The sequence below is a fragment of the Oncorhynchus clarkii genome, chromosome 6 (assembly GCF_045791955.1).
Source record: "Oncorhynchus clarkii lewisi isolate Uvic-CL-2024 chromosome 6, UVic_Ocla_1.0, whole genome shotgun sequence".
Taxonomy (NCBI): Eukaryota; Metazoa; Chordata; class Actinopteri; order Salmoniformes; family Salmonidae; genus Oncorhynchus; species Oncorhynchus clarkii.
This window is the reverse complement of record NC_092152.1, coordinates 29,345,596-29,359,371: the sequence shown is the minus strand read 5'-3', so window position 1 is coordinate 29,359,371 and position 13,776 is coordinate 29,345,596. Positions and strand designations below refer to the sequence as shown.

General features: G+C 44.8%; 1 protein-coding gene across 1 annotated transcript in view; it reads left to right on the top strand.

Annotated features, from left to right (window-relative positions):
* LOC139410927 (tetratricopeptide repeat protein 28-like) overlaps window positions 1-13,776 on the top strand; it is a 344,871-nt gene that overhangs the window by 228,220 nt on the left and 102,875 nt on the right. Inside the window, exon 3 of the mRNA XM_071156594.1 lies at window positions 11,401-11,548. Coding sequence (XP_071012695.1) covers window positions 11,401-11,548 — 148 coding nt within the window. The remainder of the gene's footprint in view (window positions 1-11,400; window positions 11,549-13,776) is intronic.

Genomic DNA, 13,776 nt, shown 5'->3' with positions numbered 1-13,776 from the left:
GCATCATCTTTGCACCTCTCTTCCTCTTAAGCATAAAAATATTAATATTTAAAAGTTCTTCAAACAAGCAGTCATGAAATATTAAAATGTTAAAGAAAAGCTTTTGTCACGGCTCAGCTCTCTTCTCATTCTGTCTCTTCCTTTTTTCTCTCACTGCCTCTCACACCCTCACACACACACACACACCCACACACACACGCACACACACGCACACGCACGCACCCACACACACGCACGCACGCACACACACACACACACACACACACACACGCACACACACACACCCACACACACGCGCACACACACACGCACCCACGCATGCGCACAGACACACGCACACACATGCACCCACGCATGCGCACAGACACACACCCCCACACACACACACACACACACACACACACACACACACACACACACACACACACACACACAGAAACAACCCTAGGGTAAGAACAACAAGCCTTCCTAGTCGATCCACACTTATTCTGTGGCATCAGCACATTGTAGCTGAAAACAGAGGAGGCAGGAAGGAAGGTTCAATAATTTAGCTGCTTTTATTTTCAGACTAAACAGAGGTTGAGAAACATTGGTTGTCTTGTCTTACAAGATGCCCAGCGTTAGTCAGGTTAGACGCTGTATTGTAGTTAAAGTGTCTTTGGGAACAGTGGCGTTTATCCTCCATTTGGCCTCTCTCTCTATGTGGAGAAAGCCAGGCGAGGCAGTAAGGTGATTAAACACGCTGCTCTGCCTTTCCTTTGTGACTGTGTAATATGTTTGAAAGGCAGAGTTAATCTGTGGAGCCTCTCTGATGCTTCCTTCTCCTCTTCAATTCTCTCCTCTCTGAGAGCTGGAGGCTGTGCTAATCGCTTGAGCGGCAGCTCTAAGTGGCTGCTGATGTGTTTTCAGGTTAGATCCCGTTAAGTGTGAATAGAAACGTCAAGTAATGGTAATTGATCTCTCCCCACTGGGCACACACTGGTTGAATCAACGTTGTTCTCACGTCATTCCCAACGTGGAATAGATGTTGAGTTGACGTCTGTCCCCAGTTGTTCTCCTTATCCCACTGGCATTACCGACCTGTGTAGCACCAACGTGCAGCTTCCCGCCCTCACACACTACACACATACACACAAGACACACATACACACACACACACTAAGAATGGTGTATGAGTGGGTTGATAAGAACAAATTGATGTTGAACATTTCTAAAACTAAATGTATTGTATTTGGTTGAAGATATATGCTTGCTGATGATCCACTATTGAATGTGTCAATGACTAGAACGCATGTAGAGCAAAGTGAAAAAAACGAAACTACTTTATGATGGTCAGAACACTGATAATATTGTTATTAAGATGGGTAAGGGAATTTTCAGAGTATGTAACATCTAGCGCTCTGAATCAGGTGTTTCAATCCCTGGTCCTATCACATTTAGAGTACTGTCCAGTTATATGGTCAATCCCTGGTCCTATCACATTTAGAGTACTGTCCAGTTATATGGTCAATCCCTGGTCCTATCACACTTAGAGTACTGTCCAGTTATATGGTCAATCCCTGGTCCTATCACATTTAGAGTACTGTCCAGTTATATGGTCAATCCCTGGTCCTATCACACTTAGAGTACTGTCCAGTTATATGGTCAATCCCTGGTCCTATCACACTTAGAGTACTGTCCAGTTAGATGATCAATCCCTTGTCCTATCACACTTAGAGTACTATCTGGTTATATGATCAATCCCTGGTCCTATCACATTTAGAGTACTGTCCAGTTATATGATCAATCCCTGGTCCTATCACACTTAGAGTACTGTCCAGTTATATGGTCAATCCCTGGTCCTATCACACTTAGAGTACTGTCCAGTTATATGATCAATCCCTGGTCCTATCACACTTAGAGTACTGTCCAGTTATATGGTCAATCCCTGGTCCTATCACACTTAGAGTACTGTCCAGTTATATGATCAATCCCTGGTCCTATCACACTTAGAGTACTGTCCAGTTATATGATCAATCCCTGGTCCTATCACACTTAGAGTACTGTCCAGTTATATGGTCAATCCCTGGTACTATCACACTTAGAGTACTGTCCAGTTATATAATCAATCCCTGGTCCTATCACACTTAGAGTACTGTCCAGTTATATGGTCAATCCCTGGTCCTATCACACTTAGAGTACTGTCCAGTTATATGGTCAATCCCTGGTCCTATCACACTTAGAGTACTGTCCAGTTATATGATCAATCCCTTGTCCTATCACACTTAGAGTACTATCTGGTTATATGATCAATCCCTGGTCCTATCACATTTAGAGTACTGTCCAGTTATATGATCAATCCCTGGTCCTATCACACTTAGAGTACTGTCCAGTTATATGGTCAATCCCTGGTCCTATCACACTTAGAGTACTGTCCAGTTATATGGTCAATCCCTGGTCCTATCACATTTAGAGTACTGTCCAGTTATATGATCAATCCCTGGTCCTATCACACTTAGAGTACTGTCCAGTTATATGGTCAATCCCTGGTCCTATCACACTTAGAGTACTGTCCAGTTATATGGTCAATCCCTGGTCCTATCACACTTAGAGTACTGTCCAGTTATATGATCAATCCCTGGTCCTATCACATTTAGAGTACTGTCCAGTTATATGGTCAATCCCTGGTCCTATCACACTTAGAGTACTGTCCAGTTATATGGTCAATCCCTGGTCCTATCACACTTAGAGTACTGTCCAGTTATATTATCAATCCCTGGTCCTATCACACTTAGAGTACTGTCCAGTTATATGATCAATCCCTTGTCCTATCACACTTAGAGTACTATCTGGTTATATGATCAATCCCTGGTCCTATCACATTTAGAGTACTGTCCAGTTATATGATCAATCCCTGGTCCTATCACACTTAGAGTACTGTTCAGTTATATGGTCAATCCCTGGTCCTATCACACTTAGAGTACTGTCCAGTTATATGATCAATCCCTGGTCCTATCACACTTAGAGTACTGTCCAGTTATATGATCTATCCCTGGTCCTATCACACTTAGAGTACTGTCCAGTTATATGATCAATCCCTGGTCCTATCACACTTAGAGTACTGTCCAGTTATATGATCAATCCCTGGTCCTATCACACTTAGAGTACTGTCCAGTTATATGGTCAATCCCTGGTCCTATCACACTTAGAGTACTGTCCAGTTATATGATCAATCCCTGGTCCTATCACACTTAGAGTACTGTCCAGTTATATGGTCAATCCCTGGTCCTATCACACTTAGAGTACTGTCCAGTTATATGGTCAATCCCTGGTCCTATCACACTTAGAGTACTGTCCAGTTATATTATCAATCCCTGGTCCTATCACACTTAGAGTACTGTCCAGTTATATGATCAATCCCTTGTCCTATCACACTTAGAGTACTATCTGGTTATATGATCAATCCCTGGTCCTATCACATTTAGAGTACTGTCCAGTTATATGATCAATCCCTGGTCCTATCACACTTAGAGTACTGTCCAGTTATATTATCAATCCCTGGTCCTATCACACTTAGAGTACTGTCCAGTTATATGGTCAATCCCTGGTCCTATCACACTTAGAGTACTGTCCAGTTATATGGTCAATCCCTGGTCCTATCACACTTAGAGTACTGTCCAGTTATATTATCAATCCCTGGTCCTATCACACTTAGAGTACTGTCCAGTTATATGATCAATCCCTTGTCCTATCACACTTAGAGTACTATCTGGTTATATTATCAATCCCTGGTCCTATCACATTTAGAGTACTGTCCAGTTATATGATCAATCCCTGGTCCTATCACACTTAGAGTACTGTCCAGTTATATGGTCAATCCCTGGTCCTATCACACTTAGAGTACTGTCCAGTTATATGGTCAATCCCTGGTCCTATCACACTTAGAGTACTGTCCAGTTATATGATCAATCCCTGGTCCTATCACACTTAGAGTACTGTCCAGTTATATGGTCAATCCCTGGTCCTATCACACTTAGAGTACTGTCCAGTTATATGATCAATCCCTGGTCCTATCACACTTAGAGTACTGTCCAGTTATATGATCAATCCCTGGTCCTATCACACTTAGAGTACTGTCCATTTATATGGTCAATCCCTGGTCCTATCACACTTAGAGTACTGTCCAGTTATATGGTCAATCCCTGGTCCTATCACACTTAGAGTACTGTCCAGTTATATGATCAATCCCTGGTCCTATCACACTTAGAGTACTGTCCAGTTATATGATCAATCCCTGGTCCTATCACACTTAGAGTAATGTCCAGTTATATGGTCGTCTGCAGCAAATAAAGATGTAAAAAAAGCTCCAAATGGCTCTAAACAGGGCTGCCAGATTAGCTCTTCATTGCTCTAAACAGGGCTGCCAGATTAGCTCTTCATTGCTCTAAACGGGGCTTCCAGATTAGCTCTTCATTGCTCTAAACGGGGCTTCCAGATTAGCTCTTCATTGCTCTAAACAGGACTGCCAAATTAGCGCTTCATTGCTCTAAACAGGACTGCCAGATTAGCCCTTCATTGCTCTTAACAGGGCTGCCAGATTAGCTATTCATTGCTCTAAACAGGGCTGCCAGATTAGCTATTCATTGCTCTAAACAGGGCTGCCAGATTAGCTCTTCATTGCTCTAAACAGGACTGCCAGATTAGCTCTTCATTGCTCTTAACAGGGCTGCCAGATTAGCTCTTCATTGCTCTAAACAGAGCTGCCAGATTAGCTCTTCATTGCTCTAAACAGGGCTGCCAGATTAGCTCTTCATTGCTATAAACAGGGCTGCCAGATTAGCTCTTCATTGCTCGTAACAGGGCTGCCAGATTAGCTCTTCCTTGCTCTAAACAGGGCTGCCAGATTAGCTCTTCATTGCTCTAAACAGGGCTGCCAGATTAGCTTTTCATTGCTCTAAACAGGGCTGTCAGATTAGCTATTCATTGCTCTAAACAGGGCTGCCAGATTAGCTCTTCATTGCTCTTAACAGGGCTGCCAGATTAGCTCTTCATTGCTCTAAACAGGGCTGCCAGATTAGCTCTTCATTGCTCTAAACAGGGCTGCCAGATTAGCTCTTCATTGCTCTAAACGGGGCTTCCAGATTAGCTCTTCATTGCTCTAAACAGGACTGCCAGATTAGCGCTTCATTGCTCTAAACAGGACTGCCAGATTAGCTCTTCATTGCACTTAACAGGGTTGCCAGATTAGCTCTTCATTGCTCTAAACAGGGCTGCCAGATTAGCTCTTCATTGCTATAAACAGGGCTGCCAGATTAGCTCTTCATTGCTCTAAACAGGAATGCCAGATTAGCTCTTCATTGCTCTAAACAGGGCTGGCAGATTAGCTCTTCATTGCTCTAAACAGGGCTGCCAGATTAGCTCTTCATTGCTCTTAACAGGGCTGCCAGATTAGCTCTTCCTTGCTCTAAACAGGGCTGCCAGATTAGCACTTCATTGCTCTAAACAGGACTGCCAGATTAGCTCTTCATTGCACTTAACAGGGCTGCCAGATTAGCTCTTCATTGCTCTAAACAGGGCTGCCAGATTAGCTCTTCATTGCTCTAAACAGGGCTGCCAGATTAGCTCTTCATTGCTCTAAACAGGACTGCCAGATTAGCTCTTCATTGCTCTAAACAGGGCTGGCAGATTAGCTCTTCATTGCTATAAACAGGGCTGCCAGATTAGCTCTTCATTGCTCTTAACAGGGCTGCCAGATTAGCTCTTCCTTGCTCTAAACAGGGCTGCCAGATTAGCTCTTCATTGCTCTAAACAGGGCTGCCAGATTAGCTCTTCATTGCTCTAAACAGGGCTGCCAGATTAGCTATTCATTGCTCTAAATAGGGCTGCCAGATTAGCTATTCATTGCTCTAAACAGGGCTGCCAGATTAGCTCTTCATTGCTCTAAACAGGGCTGCCAGATTAGCTCTTCATTGCTCTAAACAGGGCTGCCAGATTAGCTCTTCATTGCTCTAAACAGGGCTGCCAGATTAGCTATTCATTGCTCTAAACAGGGCTGCCAGATTAGCTCTTCATTGCTCTTAACAAGGCTGCCAGATTAGCTCTTCATTGCTCTAAATAGGGCTGCCAGATTAGCTATTCATTGCTCTAAACAGGGCTGCCAGATTAGCTCTTCATTGCTCTAAACAGGGCTGCCAGATTAGCTCTTCATTGCTCTTAACAGGGCTGCCAGATTAGCTCTTCATTGCTCTTAACAGGGCTGCCAGATTAGCTCTTCATTGCTCTAAACAGGGCTGCCAGATTAGCTCTTCATTGCTCTAAACAGGGCTGCCAGATTAGCTCTTCATTGCTCTTAACAAGGCTGCCAGATTAGCTCTTCATTGCTCTAAATAGGGCTGCCAGATTAGCTCTTCATTGCTCTAAACAGGGCTGCCAGATTAGCTCTTCATTGCTCTAAACAGGGCTGCCAGATTAGCTCTTCATTGCTCTTAACAGGGCTGCCAGATTAGCTCTTCATTGCTCTTAACAGGGCTGCCAGATTAGCTCTTCATTGCTCTATCCGTATGATTATTATCCAAATACATCAGAATCTCTCATGGCTTCACGTTGAAAGCAAATTACTATCCAGTCAGATTTTCTTTAATAGTGTTATATTTTTCAAAAAACCACAGTATTCTTCAGGCCAGTTAGTACATATTAGCAACAGGCATAACCACCAAACCAGACAGGTAAATTCAGGGCATCTAAGACAACCTAAGCTAAGGACAAATCGCCTTAAATCTACAGTTTTATATAGAGCCATAGCTGAATGGAACTCTTTATCCATATTTCTCAGGCAAAAATGTAAATCCACTTTCAGGAAAAAAATAAAGAACATCTAATGTGACAGACCATATGACTGGACAGCAAATAGAAAACATAAACTGAATGTTAAATGGGTTTCCTTTCAGGTATTTTAGTTGTCTACTTGTTAACTGTTTGTAACGTCTTCATTTGTAATTGTTTGTAATGTCTTATTAATTGGTGGACCCCAGGAAGATTAGCTAACGTTACAGCTAACGGGGACACTATACACATACACACCACACACACCCACACACTACAAACATATACACCACCCACATACACACCACACACACCCACACACTACCCACATACACACCACACACTACCCACATACACACCACACACACCCACACACTACCCACATACACACCACACACACCCACACACTACCCACATACACACCACACACACCCACACACTACCCACATACACACCACACACACCCACACACTACCCACATACACACCACACACACCCACACACTACCCACATACACACTACCCACATACACACCACACACACCCACACACTACCCACATACACACCACACACACCCACACACTACCCACATACACACCACACACACCCACACACTACCCACATACACACCACACACACCCACACACTACCCACATACACACCACACACATACACACCACACACACCCACACACTACCCACATACACACCACACACACCCACACACTACCCACATACACACTACCCACATACACACCACACACACCCACACACTACCCACATACACACCACACACACCCACACACTACCCACATACACACCACACACATACACACCACACACACCCACACACTACCCACATACACACTACCCACATACACACCACACACACCCACACACTACCCACATACACACCACACACACCCACACACTACCCACATACACACCACACACACCCACACACTACACACATACACACCACACACACCCACACACTACCCACATACACACTACCCACATACACACCACACACACCCACACACTACCCACATACACACCACACACACCCACACACTACCCACATACACACCACACACACCCACACACTACCCACATACACACCACACACACCCACACACTACCCACATACACACCACACACATACACACCACACACACCCACACACTACCCACATACACACCACACACACCCACACACTACCCACATACACACTACCCACATACACACCACACACACCCACACACTACCCACATACACACCACACACACCCACACACTACCCACATACACACCACACACATACACACCACACACACCCACACACTACCCACATACACACTACCCACATACACACCACACACACCCACACACTACCCACATACACACCACACACACCCACACACTATACACATACACACCACACACATATACACCACACACACCCACACACTACCCACATACACACCACACACATACCCACAACACACACCCACACACTACCCACATACACACTACCCACATACACACCACACACACCCACACACTACCCACATACACACCACACACACCCACACACCACACACATACACACCACACACACCCACACACTACCCACATACACACCACACACACCCACACACTACCCACATACACACCACACACATACACACCACACACACCCACACACTACCCACATACACACCACACACACCCACACACTACCCACATACACACCACACACACCCACACACTATACACATACACACCACACACATATACACCACACACACCCACACACTACCCACATACACACCACACACATACCCACAACACACACCCACACACTACCCACATACACACCACACACACTATACACATACACACCACACACACCCACACACTACACACATACACAACACACACACTACACACCACACACATACACACCACACACACTACACACATACACACCACACACACCCACACACTACACATATACATGCCACACACTACACACATACACACCACACACACTACACACATACACACCACACACACATACACACCACACACACATAGATGTGAATGGGCCATGGAAATATTTTTAGGGTATATCAAGGTAAACTTGAGCATGTGCGTGTGTGTGTGCGTGTGTGGCCTACATGGTGTGTTTTGACTGCTGAGATTAATGGCAGAGAGAGAATTCTTTTAAGGCTGTGCGGTGCATCGATTCTGTCATCTTCCACCGTCGCTCTTTGATTTATGCATTTATGCACGTGCTTGTGTTTGCAATATTTTAATGCCCTCTCCAAAGGGTATAAGCTTTTAAATGCTTGCATGTAGGGCAGGAGGGAGGATAAATAAAGGAGATGTCAGTTTTAGTTTGAAGCAAAGGCTTTTTTCACATTTCTTTCTCGCCTCTCCCTCGCTCTCGCTCCTCTCTCATTCCCCTCTGAGAGCCAAGCAGTGAGAGGTGTGTAGTAGAGCAGTCATATAGTAAATCTAATCAAAGAGAGAAGTGCTTTTAAATGTCTGTTGTTCCCCGGGGCAGAACGTCTCTGAGGCTGTCTCTCTGCTCCTACAGCAAGCAGCCCAAACTCAGTCTCAGCCGCTACCAGACGTAATTAATATCGAGCGGGCGCACTGGCCCTCGCTCCCCTCCTTTAATAACAGTGTTAGAACAAAGGTTAATGCTTTGAATCAAATCTCTGTCCTCATCCGTTTCAGTGGAGTTGTGATGCAGGGAGGAGGGAAGCAGAGAGAGATTGGTAATCAACAGAGGGCTTGGAAGGAAGAGAAATTAATTACTGTTCTCCATAAATTCAGTGTCATGTCTCATTTTCCCTAATCCCCTCCCCTTTTGCCCTCCCCTACTGGTGCTAGGCGAGAGGTAGGCCACACTAATGAAAAGGCCTCTTAGATGCTAATAACAAATTACCCTCCGTGTCACTTTTGGAAGCTTCTGCTACTGCAGTCAGAGTCTCCTAGCCTCAAAGAATGATAGGATCTCTGTGGTTAGCCTGGACTCCCTGTCAGACTGCAGGTTAGCCTGGACTCCCTGTCAGACTGCAGGTTAGCCTGGACTCCCTGTCAGACTGCAGGTTAGCCTGGTCTCCCTGTCCTAGTCAGACTATTAGACAGCTCTGGAGGGAGAGGAAGCTGGTATCCTGGAAGTGGATTATGTTGGAAGATGGTTGGATTGTATTGTGTTGTGTTGTATTACTGAGATCTGTATTATGGCCTAGTTTGGGCTGTTTAGAGGGGAACACTGTAGTGTAACTTTTTGCATTGTTTATATCATCCCAAATCTGGCGGGGATTTAGTGGTTTGGCTGGAGTAGGTTGTAAACTGGGCTGGTTCCATATTTCCCTGAGGCTGGGTAGCTGCTGATCCAGGGCTAGAGCTGAGAAGGGCTGGGTTCTGTTCTGTACTGTTATTTGTCTCAGATCAGACAGACAGACAGGCCAGGAAACATCCCTGTCCGTCCCTACTGCCTCTGATCTGGTGGACTCACTAAACACAAATGCTTTGTTTGTAAATGATGTCTGTGCCCCTGGCTATCCGTCAATAAAAGAAAACAAGACAATTGTGCCGTCTGGTTGGCTTAATACAAGGAATTTGAAATGGTTTATACTTTTACTTTTTATTTTGATACTTAAGTGCATTTGTGCAATTCCATTTACTTTTGATACCGAAGTATATTTAAAACCAAATACTTTTAGACTTTTACTCAAGTAGTATTTTACTGGGTGACCTTCACTTTTACTTGAGTAATTTTCTGTTAAGGTGTCTTTACTTTTACTCAAGTATGACAATTGAGTACTTTTTCCACCACTGCTCTACAGGCTACACATAGACAAGGGAGATGCTGCTGTTTTGGGTAATGGACTGCTTTGGTCACATGATCTGTGCCTCTCACTGGTGTTAAATAAATCCCACTTCAACCACCATGTGACTGTCTGTCTGTGAGCAGTGGGAACAGACTGGTGGCAGAAGAGGAAGTCAAACAGTTTTTTCTACTTCAAGGCTCCAAACTATTGAAAAGCCCAGATGTATAGAAACAGTCCATGGCAGATCCAGGGTGATGGTTTATGTCATTATAGCAACGCTGTGAAAAATAGAGTGTCTGGAGGATTTATGTGTCCTTTTATGATGCTACAGAGCATCTCTGTTGTGTAGACTAGCTCTCTCTAACTCTCTAAGTTCTTTCAACAGAATCTAAGAGAAATCCCGATACTCCACACTTGTGTGCTAACGATTCCCACTGCAAACAAAAAATAAACAATTTGTGTGACTAGAAAATAATGTCACGCTCTTGAGAAATGCAACCGATGAGTGTGTATTATGTGCATTTATGTAAAACTTATTATCCAATTAACAAGTATAGGAACACACAACGATCCCTCTATTATGGGAATACAAAGGAGAGTAGAGTCATGTACTCTAAAAACAGCTTATGTTGAAAAAATGCAAATGGCGTTAAATGAGTGTCTGGTAATGTGTTTGTGTGTAACCCCATGATGTAGGGCTAGACTACAGTACTGACGTCTCTCTCTCTCTGTCTCTCTGTCTCTCTGCAGGCATACTTCCGACAGGGTGTTGCCCTTCAGTACCTTGGTCGCCATGCCGACGCGCTGGCCGCCTTCGCCTCGGGGCTGGCCCAAGACCCCAAGAGCCTGCAGCTACTGGTGGGCATGGTGGAGGCTGCCATGAAGTCCCCACTACGAGGTAACGTGTCTCTCATACTGTATGTCTGTGTTCCCCTCTCTGCCTTTCTAACTGCCGCTAATCTTCCTCCTTCTGTCAGTCAATACATGTGTCAGCGTGACTCTAGCAGTATGTCGGGAGTGACTACGGCATATCTTTATATCCACCTGTATTTTCTTGCCAGACTGTCTCCTTGTCTGTCCATCTCAGTGTATTTGTGAAGGATTCCCCTTGACTGACAGGACTGTTTCAGATACTCTAACTACCTGATAAATGTCTTGCCAGTCACGCTGATCAGAAAGATACTTCTTTATCATAATAGTAAGCTTCCAACAATAAGGCCCTTGTCTCTGGCTGCCCCTTTTGAAGCCTATTTTCCAAAGCCAAAGTGGACGTATAAGCAGCTTAGTATCCAGGCCAGGGCTTTGAGTAAATTGTGACTTCCCTGCTCCATGATGTGTGTGATATATCAGGAAGCTGCAACGCCCTGGCCCTTTGAGGCCCCCTGTCGGGGCCAGACGCATGGGCCTCCTTTCAAACAAAACTGGAATCCATTTCACTAGTGCAACTGACCGCTGCAGAGGATTTAATAAGCTGCTATCCTAACTCCAACAGAGACTCTGAGTCATCCTGTGCTCTCTCTTTGTCATCACCAAAACCACCAACCTCCTCATATACTATACACATGAATAAATACAAGCCTGTTGTAACAGTTCAGCGTTTTACTGGCCTGCACAGGCAGTTCAGTGGATCCGCATGGCTTTGTTCTGTTCTGTTCTGTTCAGAGAGGAGTCATTGGGATTTAGGCTGCTTGGAGCGCCTCTCTCAATCCCTGTTAGCAGAAGGCTGTATCTGAATACATGGAAAAAACACAAGCAAAGAGTGTATGAGCCCATCTGAGGTACATTGATTACATAAGCCTTGTCACTGGAAGCGTAACAGTAAAAGGGCTTGGGAGTGGGCCCAGCACCAAACACCAAACACTGTGGACGTGGCTGGGCCTCTCTCAGTAGGAGAGGATAAACTATTTTTTTCAATCTCTTAATTGTTTACCACGTTTCCCGTGGTGCCAGGGAATGAAGTCGCTAGCGACGGAGGGAGACAGTCCAAGGTGTGTTGGAGGGGGGCTGTGTCGGGGGATTAAGAGCAATGATCCTCTCAGATTGGCTCCTGACACAGGGGTAAGATAATCAGCGTTACGCCAGCAAACAGGGAGGATAATCCGTGTTAAGCAGCCAGAGCCATGTGAAAAGGGAAAGGAAGGAGAGCGTTGCTTTCTCTCGCTGAAGTCAGAGATGGCTGTTCTCCTGCCAGGCCCTCTTATCGGTGGGGTAACACCCCTTCCAGGGTTACCTGGGTATTACCAAACCCACCCATTTCATTTCCCCCTCGCTTGGAGTTTGGTGTTGCCAGGGTCTTACTAAATGAACTTAACTCTTTCTCCACCCTGTTGAATTCAGAGTGTAATAAGGTATAATAAGGAAGATGACTCTCCATACTGATGATAGACATCAACTAGTAGCAGTCCAGTAGCAACGTGTTGTTTTACATCTCACTTAACCTGCCTTAAGGACATCCACACAGGCATCTCTTTATGCTCCAAATTCACTGTAATGTTTTTCCGTAAGTGTTTGGTTTTTATTCTGTCATTGGGCATAGCGAAACAGATAAAGGAGTCGCCACGCAAACATTGGACGAAGAACACAAATCATTAAAGCAAGAAAACATATTCAAGGCCCTTGTCTTCAAGGAGACCAACAGTGTGTGTAATTCCCCTGAAGCTCACTTTATCACCACTATTTGTGTTTACTTTGCTTTAGCATTGCAGTGTTATATTCCCACTGTGGCTTTGCCCAACTTTCCCCCCCACACAATGCATTAAAGGGATTTTCCATGAGTCCAGAGCTGAGCAGCAGACAGTGCTCTCATGTGACTCCTACTGTACTGTCCTCCTTTGTGCTTCTCACAACAAAGCTCTCAAAGTAGGGAAAAGTGCTCTCAGAACCCTCTCCATCTCTGTCTCTCTTCTCTTCCGCTTATGATCATTATGTCAGCTTCGAACTGCTCAGATATCAAGGTTTTGATGCATGTTCTTTTCCCACATTGAATATCATTGAGTGAAATGAAAGAGGCAAACCAGGCCCGGGAAGTAGCCAGTGTTGAGCACAGACAGGCTTGGTTCTGTTCTGTTTCTGTTTTTCCCATGATCTTGGACCAGCTCTGAAGTTCTCTGAGCGTTGGAGGGGAAA